The sequence below is a fragment of the Giraffa tippelskirchi genome, chromosome 10 (assembly GCF_054371585.1).
Source record: "Giraffa tippelskirchi isolate mGirTip1 chromosome 10, T2T-mGirTip1v1.2.pri, whole genome shotgun sequence".
Lineage (NCBI taxonomy): Eukaryota > Metazoa > Chordata > Mammalia > Artiodactyla > Giraffidae > Giraffa > Giraffa tippelskirchi.
The window spans coordinates 154,523,315-154,542,833 of record NC_137284.1 but is presented as its reverse complement, the minus strand read 5'-3'; the positions used below and the strand labels follow the sequence as shown (position 1 = coordinate 154,542,833).

Below are 19,519 nucleotides of genomic sequence, written 5' to 3'. Positions count from 1 at the left end.
CCATCGTGATTATCTGGGTCGTAAAGATCTTTTTTGTACAGTTCTTCTGTGTATTCTTGCCACCTCTTCTTAATATCTTCTGCTTCTGTTAGGTCCATACCATTTCTGTTCTTTATCGAGGCCATCTTTGCATGAAATGTTCCCTTGGTATCTCTAATTTTCTTGAAGAGATCTCTAGTTTTTCCCATTCTGTTGTTTTCCTCTATTCAATTGCACTGATCACTGAGGAAGGCTTTCTTATCTCTCCTTGCTATTCTTTGGAACTCTGCATTCAGATGGGAATATCTTTCCTTTTCTCCTTTGCTTTTAGCTTCTCTTCTTTTCCCAGCTATCTATAAGGCCTCCTCAGGCAGCCATTTTGCTTTTCTGCATTTCTTTTCCGTGCTTATAATCTCTGCTAATATAATTTCCTTTATCTTTCTTTAAAAAATGCCCACATTGTTTTAACATAAAAGGTAAAATCAGTAATTTGATAAGTGATTTAGGGATAAAGTTAACTTTTGAGATTTAAATGGTTAAGCAATTGTAAATTAATTGTCTAGATGGAAGCCTTGTACCATGGACTATGAATGTCTGTCCTGTGTAAGACAGATGGAATTGTTACATTAGCTTATAGTTACATCTCAGATGCATAGGGCTTCCCAGGTGGCTCACTGGTTAAGAATCCACCTGCCAATGGAGGAGAGGCAGGAGACTCAGGTTCAATCCCTGGGTCGGGAAGATGCACTGGAGGAGGAAATGGCAACCCACTCCAGTCTTCTTGCCGGGGAAATCCCATGGACAGCCTGGCTGGCTACAGTCCATAGGGTGGGCAGAATCTGATAGGAATGAGCAACCGAGCACACACACACTCAGATGCATAACTTGCTTTTGCCCTATTATCATTTATTCATGCTTTTATTTGGGCACATGATTGTTTTCTATCTTTTGATTTCCTCACTCCAGTATTCTTGCCTGGAGAATTCCATGGACAGAAGAGCGCGGCAAGCTAAAGTCCATGGGATTGCAGAGTCGGACACTACTGTGTGACTTTCACTTTCATACTTTAGAATGTGAGGAACGGAATGGTGATTTAGGAAAGGCGGTAGATCAGTGGGTTAAATGACAGTTCTAGTCTCTAGGAACACAAAGCGAGCGACTAGTTATTAAAAATCTTAGTCATTTAAAAATTAAATAAAATACTAAAAGCATGATTCCGTTAGGCTTTTAACTCGAGCTCATTGGTGACCATCCTCCCCGCCACGCACGTGAACTCTCAATATGGAATCTCAGTTTATGTGGGTGAGGGGGTTACTTTGCCCTACAGCTGCATCCTACTTAAAAAAGAAAAATCGGAATAACCTTAACTTCACTGCCAGATAAATCAAAAGGGGAGGCTGTATCCTAAGTGGAATAGTCCTAATTCCTCTGGGTCGAGACAGGCTAACCCCATGATCTTTTGTTTTTTTTTAATACTTGAAAAATGCTGGAATCGTAATACTTTGTAGAGAAGTTAGCACGAGGGACGTGAATGGCACTCATCCTTGATAAATGATTTTTAACGTTGACACGTGCTTGGCACTACAAACACTGGAAGGGTCTGAACAAGGCTCTGAATGAGGAATTTGAAACAATCGTGACTTCTCTCTTTCCCAGGGTTTCTAAGGCGATGGGCACTGCGGGATCGACTAGCCAAAGTCCAGCGGGCCGTGGGACCCGAGTCGGGCCAAGCGGCCGAGGGGCGGCAGCAGACAAAAGTAGCGGGCAGGGCGCTCCGCTCGGCTCGAGGAACGGCGCACCGGTCCCGCCGGAGCGCGGGAGGCTCGCGGCTCCTCGCCTGGACCAGCCGGGCTGGAGCTGGGGCCGTAGAGAGCGTCTGGCCGGTAGACGGGGCGCCGCGGGCCCTCGTGTCCGGCGCCTCCCGCCCGCCGGCCGGTCAGCCGGGGCCTCCGCTGTGGGCGCGGGGAAAAAAGAGCGCGGCGGTTGAAACCGTTACCACCCCCGAGTTTTGAACTGGTTCAAACTTGGCTTTCGGCCCCGCCCCGCCCCTCCGGCCCGGGAACACCGAGGCGGCGGTTCCCGCCAAGCGCCGCGAGCGCGCCGTCCCGCCCTCCGGCCGGTTCCCGCCACCCCGCCCAACCCGCTTTCCCGCCCGCGGTTTAGGGATTCGGGCTCCTGAAGCCCTTCTTCCCCGAGCGCCGGCCCCGCTGCCTTCCTGAGAGGCGCCGGGCGTTCGGCGAAAAGAACAAAGAGCCGGCGCGGCGCTTCCATTCGGGCGGCAGCGTCCCTCAGCGCCCGCCCGCGCGCACGCGCCGCCGGCCCGGCCCGGCCGAGTCCCGCGGGCGCCTCTGCGTGGGGCTGGCTCGGCGCCTCCGAGCCCGGCGGGCCCTGTGATTGGACGGGAGCCCGCCTCGCGTCCCGCCAATCGGGGCGGCGCTTGGTTGGACAGGGGGGGCCAAATAAAAGCGATGGCGATTGGGCTGCCCGGTTTGGCGCTCTGTCCGGGAGCGTCCGACACCCACTGGGACGCAGAAGGCGGTGGAGCCCCGGCGGCGGCGGCGGCGGCGGCGGCGGCGGCGGCGGCGGCTGTGGCGCGCGGGAGCGGCGCGCGGGAGCGGCGCGGGCTGGGGCGCGGGGCGCAGGTAACGCGCCGCTGGCGGGCCGGCCGGCTGGCCGGCGGGGCTCCGAAGCTCGGCGTGGGGCGGCGGCGGCGGCGGCGGCGGCGGGACATCCCCGCTGCCGATCAGCCGGTCCGGGTAATCCCCCCCTCGAGGGGGCTTTCCCGGAGCGCCTCTTGGGCTCGTGGGGGTGAGAAGAGACCTCCCCTCACCCGCCTCGGAAGGGGCTGTGGGTCCGGGGCCGACCCGCGCGACCCCCGCGGGCGGGCTGTGTGGGATCCAGAGAAACCTGAGGCGGGAGCCCGGGAGGGCGCCGAGCGGAGGGTGGGGGGGGTCGCCTCGCGCGCCCGCCCCTCCCGAGGCGCGGGGGCCGGGCTGGGGGCGCTCCGGTGCCCGGGGCCGGCCGGCCGCCCGAACCCCGGTCTCCTTTGTGTGGAGCGGCGCGGCGGCGGGAGCGCCCGGGTGGGACGGGACGCACACAAGTTGATGGGACCTCGGCGCCGAGTGCGCACTCCCAGACAAAGGACGGACTGTGTCTCGGGGGAGCTCGGCGCGAGTCAGGGGCAGTGACACCGGGGCCTGACAGCGGGCGGGAGAGGGGGCGTGGGGAGCGGGCGGGCGGGCGGGCTCGGCCCCACGCCCCCTCCCCGCGAGCGCGCAGGCTCGGCCCGGGGCCGCGGGGGCCGGGACGGCGCGCGGAGACCGGACTCGGGCGGCCGCGCTTGCTGACATTTCCGCGCAAAGCCGCCCAGGAGCCTCGCGTCCCCGAGCCCCGCTCGGACCAGGCGGTCCCCGGCCGCCTTCGTCTTCTCGGCGGGGCTCTCCATTAAGTTTGAGGAAAGGGTCGCGCTGTTCTCCCCTACCTCCCCGGTTTTGTTCGTTACGGAGGGCTTTCCGTCGAGTTCCCGCGTCCTTGTGGACCCCCCACCCTCATCTCCGCCCCCCCCAAAAGTCGGTCTCGCAGGGTCACTTTGTGAAGAACGGGAGGGATCGAGAAGCGCGGTATTTTGGAAAACTTGGTGAACTCACGCCTGGTGAATCCCCACTTTCCGAAGAATCATAATCTTACAAAAAAAAAAAAAAAAACAAACCACGTCCAGGCTGTTTTGGCCAACTCGTGTGATACAGCTGAGACTGGCGACAGGTGCTAACGAAATCAGCTGTCATTTAGTGAGGAGCGATTGTTCCCCAAATCCCTAGGGGATAAACGGGGAAGAGATGGTAGAAAGAGTTGGTCCAAAGAAAACGCTTATGCTAAATGTGTGTTTGGATGGTATGGTTAACAATTTCTCATTAATTGGACTTGTTTTCCGTGAACAATAGCTTTGTTGAGTCAGAAAAGACTGGCTGCAGAAATGTTTGTTGCCTAAGAAATCGAACGTGTGCTGTCCGCAGTTAAGCTAAACTTCCTTTGTTTGTCGCACAGGATCTGTAAAATTTTAATTCATTTGGAAATAAAGATGTCTTTGGTATTTAAAAATGTTTTAAATGCTGCAGGGTTTACTTGCTGGGTTTTAAAGGTCGTTATCAGCTTAATTTTGTGGCGTTTCAATGTCACATAAAACAACATTTAAAACAACAGTTTAAAAAAGCTTTTAGAAAACGCTAATGCTAACACAGGTGAATGTAGTCTATACTTCTAGGGGGGTTTGAGATCGAGCGGGTGGGATCCTAACCCTTAGATCACTAGGGAGCTAGGGGGGTTGGTTGTGGAGTTTATTTTCTATTACTCTTCATTCATGACCATTAGCAACTATTTTATGTTTGGGGATAAAATGCAGAGCAAGTGTGTAATCCTAACTATTGATCATTCTATTTGCAAGAAAACGAAAGTATTCAAGATACATTTTAATTTCCTTTTCCTATTCCCTAAACTTAGGAATAGATGAGGTTCTAGTCTTAGATATAAAGAATCCTATTCTCTTTTTGGAGGTGTGTTAGAGAATGTAATGTTTAAACTCCCGGAAACACTTAGGAAAATGGCATCTTAAATACTAATTTTTGTGGCAAGTGAACATATTCAAAGGAACGAAATTTAGAAACACTTAGGCACTTTTCTTATTTGTATTGTTTTATCTCTTGATCTAATGTGCAACCTTCTATCTTACGGTTTCAAAAAAAATGGAGACAAAGAAATGTAGTGTGAAAGTCTTTATTACACATTTTGCAGTGTTTGACATCACTGAACTGACATTCCAGGTGCTGTTCCTAAGTATTGTCTACATTTATATTAGTTGTTGGTAATTATATGTTTAAAAGTCCTGCTGATAATCTTGCCCATTGTTATGATATGAGCTAGTTATGCAGATTTTGGCAAAAATTTGAATCTTTTGGGATACAAATTTCCAGTTTTTCCCATTTTGTGTACATTATATTTGATAATTACTATCTTTGTACTTGCCACAAGATTTTGTTTTGAAAGTTTTTTGGGGGAATTGGTTTTAAATTTTTTGTGTTTGAATTGAGAGTGTATTTAGTTTAAGTAGCAGTGATAAAAAACCACACTTGTTGATTTAGTGTGGTTAGGCAAAGAAAAAAGCTCAAATCGTTTATACCAGCTTTGCTTTGCATGCATACGTAAAAGTGGTTATCTTTGTCTTGACCACTAGAAATGTGTAGGCAGATTTCCCCAGGTCACATGGAGGTTTTTCAGGATATCCCCCATCCTTTGAGCTGGCATGCTCCCGGAGTCTGAATTACTTTCTGACTTGGCCTAAAGAAGTGATTAAGAAAGTTGATCTGCTTTTAAAAAACTAACAGCAAGGAAAAATCCTCTGACGGTCTAATGCATTCTGGGGTCAATTGGAAATGATTTATGGATCTGCCTTGCAGTCTTTATGTCCATACAAATGAAGAAAACATTTTCTGTGAATGATGAAGGAAGAATTCTACGTGGGCAGGTGAAATGTGCAGTTTGGGGAGAGCAGGAGAGGAACAGCTTATTAAATTCAGAGAAAGCTTCACCTGTTGGAGGCCTTCCGTGTCTCTTCAAGGGCTTCGTTGGTACCTTTACTGTAGCCTGTATCCAATTGAAATCATTTGCTGGTGCATCCCTACCTTCACTCTGAAGTGCCTTGAGGCAGAGGCTCTGTCGTAGTTTTTTTTGTGCACCTGAGTTGCTGGAGAGCAGGGATTAATAGTTGAATGAATAAAGGAAGTCCTGAAAATGTAGGGAAATAATTTGACAAAGCAACTTGCAAAGCAAACAGGATATATTCATGTTGTAAAGAACTTTGGAAGGTATTTTTCTCCCTGAGTGGCAGTGGTTACAATGAAAAATAATTATCAAGGTGTACAAGTTCCATGGTTTCTCCTAGTTATTAACACTCTAAGATACTGAAAATTGGATATACTTGAGATGTAACTGTTGGTTTTCATATTTGGTATTTCAGGCAGCCAGAGAGAAGCTTGGTGGATCATCTGGATATACCTGGCATATAGTATCTGCTTAGTTTGTGTTCAAACTGATCTAGTTGTACTGAAATTTAGGGGACAAATATATCTTTTAATCAAAAGGAGTTTAGTTACCATTAATGAATTCTTGATTGGAATAACTTGAGCTAGGTTTTGAAGCTAAAACTGAAGAAAGTAGTGTTATTGTAATTACAGATTATTTATTGGGATGCTCTTCATCATTCTTTTAAGATGATAAATGTGGTTGTAAATCCAATAATATCTCAAAAGGCATAGGTGATAAATTTGTAAGATGGTTGCCCTGTTTTTGTCTTGCCATTGCACCGCTTCGTGGTGCAAAAATATGACAAAACGAAGTGAAAAAAAAGACATTAATATTAAAGAGCCTACTGTTTGCCAGATGCTTCATTCATTTGCTTGGTTTGTTTTTTATTGTGGTAACATTCACATCAGATGCTTTGTTTTTAATTCTTGTGAAAACCACCTTGCACCCATCAGCAGAGGTTTGGATAAATGAAACATGTCATATACATACAATGGAATGTTCAGCTATTGAAGGAATGACGTACTGACACATACTATAACATAGGTGAAACTTGAAAATGTTATGCTAAGGAGAATAAGCCAGACATAGAAGGAAACAATTTTATGATTCCATTTATAGGAGGTAGCTAGAATAGGCAAATTCACAGAGACAGAAGGTAGAACAAGGGGTTACCAGAGGCTGAGGGGAGAGGGGAATGGGAAGTTAGTGTTTAATTGGGACAGAGCTGCTATCTGGAAGGTGAAAAAAGCTCTGGACATGGAAGGTCAACGTTTTGAATGTGTTTAATGCCATTGAATTGTGTGCTTAAAAATGGTTGAAATGGTACATTTTATGTATATTTTACAATTAAAAGAACTTTAACAACAACAGCACACTCCACAAACATTTACAGATAAGTAAGCTTTGGTATAGAAGGTTAAGAATTTGCCCAGGATTATCAGCTAGGAATTTGCAGGCAGGATCCAAACTTAGATTCTGTTTGGCTCCTGTTATCAGCTCCATGTTATCTGCTTGTCTTCTGGATGATTCAAGACGCATGGGTTCCAAGAAGAATGAGTTTATTTGAATCAATCAGAAAATTATATTTAAAAGTAGATAAGTTGTAGTTCAGACTAACTAAAAGATGTCTTTGTGGATTTTTTTTCAGCCAGAATTGTAGCAGCACGCACTCTGAGGGGAGGACGGGAGAGTTTTGAGTGTGGTCTTTGGAGTCACATTACTTGGGGACCCCGTCACTTTGTCCTTGAAGTCTAAGTTCCCTGTCTGTAAATTGGTGTCTTCATGATAAACATTCATTCCATAAGGTTGTGGAGAGGATTCAATAAATTAATACAAGTGAAGCCCTGAGAACTACACCTGACATAAATTGTTTAATAAGTGATTCTTAGTAACAGTGCCACTATTGTTTTTTAAAGACTAGATGTAGTTTCTCATTCATAGAACTAAACACTTCCAAACTTAAGTATCTGTATATAAAGAAAATGGTGCCACATATGATTTGTCTATCCGTTTACTTCTAATTGTCTACTGTTTAAAAAAACAGACAATATGTATTCAATTTAAAAGTACTGAAATAATTTAGATGTTTATAAAGCGAAAATTTCTTGATCCCTGTAACCCCATTCCGTCTCCCTTAACAGTTTGCTGTATATTCATCCCAAACTTGCCAATGTATTCATGCGAATGTATTGGTTTGGCCAAAAAGTTCCTTCAGTTTTAAAAGTGAAAATCAAGACACATTTTTTCATTTTCACCAAGGGCTTTTTTGAGCAATGTATTCACCGTTTTGTTCTACTGCCTTTTGCTATTTTTCAGGCAGCTTCATAGTCTGTTTCCCCAAATCTTTTTATCTTTTTGAATAAAGAACTGTTCCACGTGCCTTTTATTGTCTTCCAGGGAATTGAAATTTTTTCCCTTAAGAGAATTTTGTGAAGACTGAAATGAATGGAAATCCAAAGGTGCAATGTCTGACGAATGTGGTGGGTGAATCAGAACTTCCCACCCAAGCTGTAACAGTTTTTGCCTGGTCATCAAAGAAACACCGTGGTCTTGGGTTATCCTGACGGAAGATTATGGTTTGCTGTTGACTAATTCCAGACGCTTTTCGTGGAACGCTGCTTTCAGTTGGTCTGATTGGGAGCAGTGGGTGCGTGCGTGCTTGGTTAAGTGGTGTCAGACTTTCCGACCCTGTGGACTGTAGCCCATGAGACTCCTCTGTCCATGGAATTTTTCAGGCAGGAATACTGGAGTGGGTGGCCATTTCCTCCTCCAAGGGGTCTTCCCGACCCAGGGATCGAAGTTGATTCTCCTGCATCTCCTGCATTGGCAGGTGATTACCACTGAGCCACCTGGAAGGCCAACTGGGAGCAGTACTTGTTGGAATTAATCAGTTGGTTTTCTGAAAGAAGCTCATCATAGAGGACTCCTCCCAGTCCCACCATATACACAACTTCACCCTTTTTGGATGAAGATCGGCCTTTGGTGTGGTTGGTGGTGGTTCATTTTGCTTGCCCCATGATCTCTTCTGTTCCACATTATTGTACAGTATACACTTTTCATCCCCCGTCACAATTTGTTTTAAAAATGGGACGTTTTCATTATGTTTCAATAGAGAATTGCATATGGAAATATGGTAAAGGCCCCCCCCCCCCACTTAAGTGGAACCCAAACATCAAAGCAATTAACATAACCAAGCTGGTGCAGATGATTTTCAGTGCTTGACTTGGGTATTTTGAGACTTGACTATCTCTCGAGTGGTATAATGTTGATCTACTAGACGGTAGAGCATCGTCCAGTGAGAAATCTCTAGCATGAAACTTCGAAAATTTCTTTTGATATGTTCAGTCAGTCACAGCACCATCTCCATACACTGCACAAATCTATTTTTGTGTTTCAGTCTTGTTTTTGCCTTTCTTGAAGTAATAGCATAGCTTGCCGAAAATATTCCTTTTTTCTTCCATCTTCAGTATTAAAATGGGTGCATAAAAATTCACCAATTTTGGGACTTCTTGACTCTTCAGTGGTTGAGGCTTTTTCCTTCCAGTGCAGAGGATGCAGGTTCAATCCCTGGTCAGGGAGCTAAGATCCTACATGCCTCCAGGCCAAAAAAACCAAATCATAAAACAAAAGCAATATTGTAACAAATTCAATAAAGACTTTAAAAAATGGTCCACACAAAAAAATCTTTTATTAAAAAATTGGCCAGTTTTGATAAGTTTTTTTTAAATGCACACTGATATGAGAGCTGTCATAATACATTCTAACAAAATTGTTTCGAATGAAGTTAAGAACAACTAAGCACATTTCTAGAGCCAGAATGGACTTTTTGGTCAACCCAATATATTTGTACATGTATTTATGTATTTTACAAAAGCAGGATCAAGTTATTTTGATATAAAATAATTATTTTAGGTCAGTACAGAGGTCTGTTTCATTTTAAAAAGCTGGTATTTCTTTAAAGCTTGCTATGTGGTTGACACGGTTTTAAGTGCTTTCATTTATTTTACACGGACACTGTAATAACAAGAGATGGAGGGATTATGTTACTAGTAAATGGTAGGTTACCGATTTGAATTTAGGCATTTGGGCTTCAAAGCCCTGATTTCTCAGCCTGGGGTTGTGTGTGTGTGTGCACGCGGGCACGCTTGTTTTTGTTTTCATAAGGCCCTGTGAGCTACCAGTGATTTTAGCATTTCTTAAAAGAGTTGTAAAACAACAACGAAACCCCCCAAAGAATATGCAAGGCGACTGGCTGTGGCCTGCCAAGCCTCAAGTGCTTAACCACGTGGCTTCTTGCAGAAGTGTACTGCCCTTGGCTCCAAGCTCTCGGGCTGTTGTTAGGTGGGATACGCCTGGTTCGGCTTCTTTGTCGTCAGGCAGTGAACCAGCCATCTGGGTGCTGTGCTTGCCCTTTGAGGGGGGAGCTTCCTTACGGAGCTTTGAACCGCTGCACAACAGCTTTCTAGAGGAAGAGCCAGTGGTTCAAGATTATGCACATTTCAAGTTTTAATAGGTGTTGCCCTGTTGCTTTCTAGAGAGGTGTCCGTTTTGGAGGAGGGGTACAGAGTCAGCTTTACTGAAGTGTAGTTTATATACATTAAGATGCACCCACGTGAAGGCTATAGTTGGAAGAGTTTTGCCAGCTGTAAGCATCTGTGTGACTGTCACCTCAGTTACGAGGTAACCTTGCTGCCATTGCAGAGTTCTTCACACTTGTTTCCCATCATTCTCTCAGCTGCCGATCCGATTTCTCCTGTTCTGGAATTTATGTGAATGGAATTACGTAGGATATACTCTTCCGTGACTGGCTTCTTTGATCCAGCATGTTCTTGAGGTTTATCTGTGTTGTTGCTGGTTTCAGGAGTCACTATTTCTCAGTAATAGTCCATGTGTGAACATCCTATGCTTTTTTCACTTCACTGCTTGCTGATCGGGCTGGTCCCTTTTGGCTCTTGTTATAGTAAATCCTCTGTGATCATTTGGGCAATCCTTTTGTGGATGGATCTTTTCCTTTCTCTTGGGTAGACTTGTAGTTGGACTGTCGGGTCACTTGGTAAATACTGATTTAACTTCATGAGAAACTGCCAGGCCATCTCCACAAGCGATTGTGCCATCCTGCGTGGAGTCAGGGTGGTGTCTGCCGGCAGGACCTGCGGATCTGCTCCGTCTTCGCCGATGTCCATGTTGCTGTTGTTTAAGTCACTGGCATCTAATGAGTGCTGAGTGTCCTTTTGTGGTTTTGATGTATGTTTCCCAAGTGTTCATGGTGCTGGATATCTTTTCACATGCTTATGCGCCATTTTTGTGTACTTTCTGGCCAAGCCTTTTGCCCATTTTAAAAACTGGTGTCTCTGTATTCTGGGTCCACTGTCTCTGTCAGATGTATGTATTGGAAACGTTTTCTCCTTAATTTTCTCCAATTTTTTTCTTGAAACGTTTTCTCCAAATTTTCCTCTTTGATTTTGTGTATTTTTGAAAATATATAGATCAAGTTAAGTAATAACACTAGGAGCATAATTGTTTAAATTCAGTAAAATTGTGTGAAAACAAATTTGTTCTTCATTCACAAGTCATTTAGTTCTTGGTATAACAAAATGCCATGTTGGTAGAAACATGAGCATGAAAAGGATATTATTTATCTTGATGGTGTTAGGTCTGTGAGTTACGTGGTGTGGAGAATTTAAAATTTGAAAGTGATAATGTTTAGTAATTCTTTAAATTTTCATTTGGAGTAGTTTGGACCTTTTCATTTTTTAGTGAGTTAACAATTTGCTTTCATTTTTTTCTTCAGAGGATAAATGGGGACAATTAAAAGTGACTTTGATCTTAGAAGCTGGTGATGTAGAAGTGATAATAAAATTGTCAAGCTTGGTCTACCTGTTTTGATAGTGAAGTAGTTTTTTGTTGTTATATAATCAAATGGGTTTTCAGATTATATATACTTGATTTGTGCACTGCTTTATTTCTGCAAAGTATCAGTTCTTTTGCTCAACACCTGATTTGCTCCCACAGTAATTTTTAGTTTTTCTTCACTATACAAAATAGTCTTTTTGACACTTGTTTAAAGCTTACTAGAAACATCTTGAAATGCTATGTATGAATTTAGTGTGCATAAATGCAACAGAGGGATAAAGACCATCCTGAGATGGTCTCCTCTTTAATAAAGAAAAAAAAAGTGCCAGGGCTTCTGCTGGGTGTTGTACACCTCTACAGGTGGGTCGTCTTCCATGGTTGTCGATTCTGTGAGAAACTCCCAAAGCTAGTGTTCCAGGCTATCTCAGAAACAGCCTAAGCTCTCTCAACCAGTCACACAGTGAACTAGCTCTTTTCTCAAGATTTTTCTTGTACTTCTCCCCTTTTGAGCTCAGCTGGTCTTCTTCCTTGTCTCCAGGAAGGCTTACGTGGAGTCTGTGCTGTCCTCTTTCTGGAATCGCTTCCGTACCGTTGTAGCATCTCAAGCTGCTGTTCAGCCTTTCTCTCTCTCCCTCTTCCCTTCGCTCGAAGCTCTGGTCTACTCATCTGCATGGTAGAGGTTAGAAAAAAGTCTTGTACATAACAGATAGAAATAACATTTTGTGAAATTGATTCAGGACCAATAAAATTGAAAACTTGGGTGTCTCTTCTTTAGCAGCAACTCAGTACATAATTATTTAAATAGCACCCTACCCTTTAAAGCAGAGCCTTCAGAAGTCTGTCTCAAAAGTGAGTTTTGTTTGCCTTTACTGTATATATCACCCAGTGAACTTTGCTACCTGCTGTCAGGTACTATTATGCAACTTTAATTTATATATCTAATATATTCCTGATTAAGTTAGCTTGAGAAACATGGAAATAAGTGAGGAATATAAAATAATGATTATGCAAATTTATCTCAGGATAGTCTTTACCCTCTGTTGCCTTTATGCACACTAATCATACATAGCATGTCAAGATGTTTCTAGTAAGCTTTAAAAAAGTGTCAGAAAGACAGAACATCATGACTGTTTTATCCATTTTAGTGCCTTGGCTTTCGATACTAAAGACCAAGTGTTTTGCAAGGAAAATACAAAAAATGACAAAAACTAGTTGATTTTCTTTAAACGTTGAAAGGATCTTGATCATCGTGAAAGCAGCTCTTGTATGTTTTTGATGTTGGCGCCTGTTCACAGGTGTGTGAGTAGCTGTCGTGTGCTTCCAAGTCATGGAACTAGCTACCGTTTACTTTGAGCCTGCTCTGTGCCTGATATACATGCAGCTGTAAACCAATCATTTTACTTTTGAAATTTGTTGAAAGTCATACATTATAATTATTCTAAAAAAATATATAGCATTTGCTGAATGAGAAGATAGTTATCTGTTCTTTGAATATTATAAAAGATTCTATTAGGATGAACTTCATCATCTTTTAACAGAATGATCACCATCTAAAAGTAGTTGTGTTTCCTTAGCAAGTTACTTTCATGGATCTCCACTGCTGAGTGACTGAGATGAGCAAACGGAGCAGCTTGTGATTGTTGGGGATCTACCGCGTGCCTCCTTGTTCATAGATAAAGAGGTAGGCACTTGGTGGAGGTAAGTAACTTGCCTGAATTCATGCAACCAGGAGGACAGAGGTCCCTTCGAGGATAGGGTTTGGCTGCTTCTAGGCTGCTTCTTAGCTCAAATACTGAGATGCTAGGTGCTTCACTTCTGTAGGCACTTATGTCTGTTTCTCTGGAGACTGAGAAATACTGGACTGAGTTTATACTACCTTCACAGGTGACTGTGATGCTTGCTAGCTGGCATTTGAGTTGTTCTGTGCATTTCTCCTATTCCTAAAACATCTAATGCTAATTATAAGCTGGTTCCCTGGTAGCTCAAAGGGTAAAGAATCTGCCTACAGTGCAGGAGACCCAGGTTCACTTCCTGGGTCAGAAAGATCCCCTGGAAGAGGGCATGGCAACCCACTCCAGTATTCTTGCCTGGAGAATCCCCGTGGACAGAGGAGCCTGGTGGGTTACATTTCATGGGGTCGTAAAGAGTTGGATCCCACTGAGTGACTAAGCATGGCACATGATGTTATAGTGATAAAATACTTAAATAGACAATATACTTTGGTAACAAATACTGGAAATATCATTGGTTATAAATAATACTTGAAGGGTTAGGCATTTTCTAGTACTTTAGCAGTATATTTATATTTATCATAAACCTTAAGTATAGGAAAGTCATGAAAAGACTTAGAGCTCATCATGACCCCTATCTCCTTCCATATTGGCCTGAAACTACTACTTTTTTAAGCATGAGAATGAATTTCAGGGTGGAGATGAGCCCCGGGAGTTTCTGAAGGGTCTCTGAGGACTCTTGTCCATGAGCTACAGAAATGGCACTGATAGATATTTTTATCCCCTTGTGGTGGACACGAACCCCAGTGCTGAAATCTGCAGGTAAGGGTTACTTGACTGTAGAACGCCTGGAAATTCTGAGACAGTCTGTAAATACTTGGGGATCAGTAGTTTGAACTGCCAAGTCCATTTTATGATACTGTCTTCAGAATATAGAGGGAACTGGGGGACTTCCCTGGCAGTCCAGTGGTTAAGGCTCTGTGCTTGCACTGCAGGGGGCACAGGTTTGATCCCCGATCAGGGAACTAAGACCCTACCTGCTGTGTGGTGCAGCCAATATATATATATATATATAGATGGAATTTTGTTTGGGGATTAAGACGTAAAGTCAGTGTCTCAGGTGACAATAGTATGTTGGCAGAATTGCCTGTGGAGAGTTTCTAGGGAGGTATTGTATCGCAAATACCTTCTCTTCAGGCCCCAAAGCAGCCCATCTTTCCGCCAGTGTGAGAACAGATCCCTGTTGTTCTGTTGAGCACAGAGTTGCTGGTTTGCATGGAGGGGCTCGTGCTGTGGGGAAAGCACTGGCGCCCTGCACGGCTGACCAGTGCCAAGGCCTTGCAGGGCGGTCTGGGGTGGCAGAGTCCTGTCACCCGCCTAATGCTCACCGGGATAACTTACCTGAAGTGGGTTTCTCTGAAGACTTTCCCCAGCGTGTGTTGTTAAATGTGTACTGGCTTATTTGAGATATGATTTAGAATAGACTTCCTCTAAGAAAGCAGCAAAAGGAGTTTTGAAGAAGTACGTATCCCGCGTCCCATCCTTGAATTACAATGAGTTGTGTATCAGTTTTAGTTTCTGGCACATCAGTTTTTGTTCTGTTTCCTCTCCAACAGTAGTGTCTCCAACTACTCAGTAAACTGAGTAGTACCTAGCAAAATGAAAGGATTTTAGCCCATAAAAACAGGTTTTGTACAGTTTTCAAAGAAAACTTTACCCTCTAGATGTCAGTTTAGCTAATCAACCTGTATTATCTGTTGTCCAAGCAAACTGTTTAAGACCTTTATGATAGTTCAGTTTTCCACCTGGTGTAAATTTATGTGCCGTTTCTTTTCTAAGACATGTCTGTGAATGGATAGGATTTTCGAATAACACAGGAATGCTGGTCTGTAGACTCCATATTGAACTGAGGGGTTTAGTTTCTTCTTCTGCTGAAAGGAAAATGATCTGACTTTTGTAGAAAATACATGACCGCAGAGCCTACTCACTTTTGCTGAAACAACCCGGTCAATGTTTTCTGTCATTCACCTAAGATTGCTGCATTACTGTAGTTTTCCTGAGCCTTTTTAGCTGGGCTCAAACCAGGGCTACAAATGTTATCTGAATTTTTAGTTCCCCTTATCACTAGTCATGGCACATTTGTTTCCTAAAAACTTACTGATGCAAATGCTGTTCATAATACTTTTTCACCTGTACTTGTATGTACTAGTGATCGTGTGTACTATGATCTGCTGAAGTTTAGGCACTAAGGTGCCTGTTGTATCTTGCAAACTTGTGTCTCTTACAGTGTTTGGCACTTTCAGAATGTTTTATAAATTGATTTTGACTGGTGGATAGTACCTCTATTCTTGGCTTTCCCAAGTCCTTCAAAATGAAATTTCAGAAATTTCTTTCTTGTAAATTTTCACAAGTCTTTTGGGTGGACTGTTTGGATGCAGCGGTAGTGAGCTTGTGTGTTTTTGTTACTTTTTTCTCCCTTTTAAATAAAAACAGAGGCATTTCTATTTTTAAATAGAAAGTGAAAAGGAATAAGATATTTACTTTTATTTTTCTCTTACGTGGGTAGGGCGAAGTGTATGTGGGGAGTTGGTCAAAAGGGTAGGGTTGTTTGGGGGAAGCAAAGCGGGGGGTTAGAAGAGAGGCCGTGAGGGAGGATGATACCTTCCTGCGAGGGCGAAGGGTAGGACAGATGGATGAAAACAAGCAATTTGTTTAATAAGACGTTTTGTTAACGTTAGTCCCTCAATTTGGCACAGATGTATGGCAGCCTTTCTTTTGAATGCTATAGTTGACAGTTACAGCAAAGTATCCCTCATTAAATATTTTTAACATGGTTTTAAACATTTTTTATTTATTTATTTTTGGCAGTGCTGGGTCTTTGTTAGTTGTGGCGAGTGGGAGCTACGCTCGCTGTGGTGCGGAGGCTTCTCATATTTTGGAGCACAGGCTCCAGGGCGTGTGGGCTCAGTAGTTGTGGCACTTAGTTGCCCTGTGCGTGGGTGGCACGTGGACTTAGTTGCCCCGTGTGTGGCATGTGTGATCTTCCTGGACTAGGGATCAAACCTGTGTCCCCTGTATTGACAGGCAGATTCTTGACCGCTGAGCCACCAGGGAAGCTCTCACAGAGATTTTTTCCGTTTTTTAAATTGCAAAAATGGTGATTTCTAGGCTTTCGTTCTCACAGACTTGTCTTTTAGGAAATCTAATTTGAATATGTGCCAGTTCCAGGCTCTCTGCTAGGCGAGTGAAAAGCTGGGGTACTGTTGTGGTTTCTGATTCATATGGTGTCTGGATATACTTGTTCTCCAAGTGTGCTCGGTGGCCGCAGGGAGTGGGGTTTCCCTGGTGGTCCGGTGGCTGAGACTGCACTCCCAGTGCCCAGGGTCAGGGAACCAGATCCCACATGCAGCAACTAAGACCTGATGCAGCCAAATAGATACTTTTAAAAAACAATTTTGGTAATAATTTAAGATGTTACATGTTAACATCTGCTCCAGTGGCAGAAAAGCAGTGGTAGATAAGGACTGTTGGCTCTGTAGCACTTGGAGCTTAAAAACAATGTTTTTTTGAGAATGTCCTCGATGAAGTGAAAACAGTTACTAATTTTATATACTCTTAATCCTGAGTGCACACATCTTAATATTCTGCTCTACAGGATAGGAATGTGCACACAGGGCTTCAGCGCTGCCCGAGTCCGACGGTCTCTGGGAGCCGCACTTATGTGATGGAGTTCCAGGCTGCACCAGCTGCTTTTTTCACGCGGAGCCATTTTCACTTGAAAGAGGGTTTGACAGATGGTGATTATTCCAGCTTGGGTATGGGGCAGACATTTTTCAACAAAGTGAGCCTGTCACTTGACGGAGAACAACTGACCGTTATTTGTTGCCAGTGGCAATGTTTGAGTTTTCAAGCAAAAATTAGAATTTTTAGAAAACTTGGTATCTGTCACGGTTAGGTTGACAGCTTTTCCAATAAATACTTAAAGACTTTTCTGATGACATCAGTGGATTTAACAAATAATGATTTTTTCAAATATGTGAACTTACGGAAAATCTGCATAACTCAGTGGACCAGTGTTTTTCAAATCAAGGAAATGATATTATAAAGTCACGCATGGGTTAAAGATGCAGTCAAAGGAGACAGACCAATGAATTTTAATGTAGCAGAGTAGGAACATTTATTGATACAATTTTAGATTCCTCATTGCAACTAATCTTTTAAGCAACAACCGCTGCTTACTGAAGGATAGAGGTTGTCTTGAGGAAAAGCAGCTATGAGGTTGAATCACAAGCTGCTCCAGCCACTTTTCTCTTAAAACAGTTCTGGAGTAATGTCCGAGCATGAGATTGCCCATGAGCTCAGAAGCCACGCAGACGCCCTCCCCTGCTGTAGCTCGGTATTTGTTTGGGAAGGGATTTTCTTCAACCAAAACAGCATGTTGGAGCAGATTGAATGCAGAAGCAGATATGGGGATCCAGCTGTCTTCTATTAAGACAGATATTTAAAGAATTGGCAAAAATGTAAAACAGTACCCCTCATTAATTTTTTAAAAAAGGAAAATAGTTTTTTAAAAATAAAATGTGTTATATTAACATTTTATAATAACATGTTATTATATTAACATGACAGACATGCTATTGTTTTTTTTAAATAAATGTTTTAAAACTTTCTCAGTTTTAAATTTCTAATATGAAAAATATCAGTAGATTCAAGGGGTCCTAAGACCCTTTTAGCTAATGAATGGTGTCTGGGGTTTTCTTAGAACATTCTGCCCGCTCTTTGTGCTGGTTGACTGCTATGTGAGTAATTAATGTCTCAGTCTGCATCTACGTTCAGATTCTTAGTGGTTACAGTGGCTATTAGGGCTTCTTAATCTCTTCTGGTCAGTTTTTTCTCCGCATGAGTGCATCAGGTTTTTAAATGTTAGAATGTCTTTTGCTGTCTTTTTTCTCCGTTCACACTACTGCCAACCCAGTCAGAAGTCCTTATCACTTTATTCCTAAACTACTTCAGTAACCCAGTTTCTAATATATTTTTCAAACTTGAATGTTGAATGCAACTGTTGGGTTGACTTTTAATCTTATTTATATGCTCCCTAAAAATGTACAGATATAAACATCTTATGGTATAACCAAAGCAAATTGCCAGATTAAATACAGACAGTCAGATCAGCAACACATATTTAATGATGCTGTTTTGTTAACATGAATAGCCAATCTATTTCTTTAATTTGGCTTAATAATACTAACAAAGAGAGCATGTATGTGTTATAAAATGCTGTTAACTTTTAGTCTTTGTTTGTTCAGGATAATTGACCTAGTGGTTAACCTGAGCTGTGACACCTAGCAATCCTTGAATGCCAGCTTTAATGCCAGTTGGAAATTCTGTAAAGCTATGTTGATCACTGGAGCATTGTTGGACTTACTGAAACCTGCTTTGGATAGATACTGAATCAGTTATTTTTGGAGTCTTTACTAGAAAATATTATTGCATATTTTACTAGTGGGTTGGTGGGAACAGAATACAAATTGGTGAGCTCTCTGCGTCCCGTGGTCCCGTGGGCTTGCACCCCGCACAGGGTGCTGAGGGCCTCAGCAGGGTTCCTTTGTTTGCTCGCCTTGGCAGACCTGGCTCACCTTACTTTCCTGTTTGGTTGTTTTTTTTTTCCACAGCCCTCAACACCATCTTACATACTAAACATTTTTCTTTGTTTTTGATTTGTTTCCATCCCACTAGACTAAGTTCTGTAAGGTCATGGATTTTTGTCTGTTGTTTATTTCTGAGCCTTCTGTTCCTACAGGGGTACCTAGAATGTGCTAGATGTTCAGTAAATATTGAATGAATCGGTGAATGTGTATCAGCACTTCTCTTTTAAAACCCCAAACTCAGATGCTCTTTTCTGTGATCGGTGTTTACGGCTGTCTTCCAGCTGGGTCAGAGACATGCTTCTCTGTTCATCCTGAACATGACTAGTTCATGTGTACAACCACAACACCTGAATTGTATAGAACTGTTTGATTTCTTTGATCAGTATGCGTATAATCATTGGAACAATTACTTTCCTTGGTTCAGAGTCTGTATTTTTATTAGTATAGCCTATAACCTGTATTATCTTTTTAAGTAGACACCAACTTATAAGCTCATATGGAGATTCCCCCCTCCCTTATATTACTCAAGCGATGTCTGAGTTTTTAAATAGTAGAATTAGATGTGGGAATTTCCCCTTCAAATTCCATCTGTGTATATTTTTTGTTTTTTCCTATTTAACATTTTACATAGCACTTCAATTTTTAATATATTTCTGTTTGGTTTATCATTTAAGAAAGTAGGTGCCTACTTTTAAAATGAAAGCCTTCAGGTTGTTGTATAACTTAATTTTC

At 42.9% G+C, this 19,519-nt stretch overlaps 1 protein-coding gene across 38 annotated transcripts in view; it reads left to right on the top strand.

Annotated features, from left to right (window-relative positions):
• The first annotated feature begins 2,427 nt into the window (after window positions 1–2,427).
• EZH2 (enhancer of zeste 2 polycomb repressive complex 2 subunit) overlaps window positions 2,428–19,519 on the top strand; it is a 60,769-nt gene continuing 43,677 nt past the window's right edge. For 22 of the 38 annotated variants that reach the window (XR_014067717.1, XM_081537197.1, XM_081537189.1 and 19 more), the window contains exon 1: window positions 2,508–2,621. Coding sequence is in view for 1 of the 38 variants with exons in the window: in XM_081537175.1 (XP_081393301.1) it covers window positions 2,448–2,621 (174 nt within the window). In the remaining 37 variants the exon portion in view is untranslated. Of the gene's footprint in view, window positions 2,788–12,983; window positions 13,091–16,794; window positions 16,937–19,519 lie in introns of all 38 variants that reach the window. The other 16 variants (XR_014067718.1, XM_081537199.1, XM_081537180.1 and 13 more) reach the window with 7 other exon arrangements.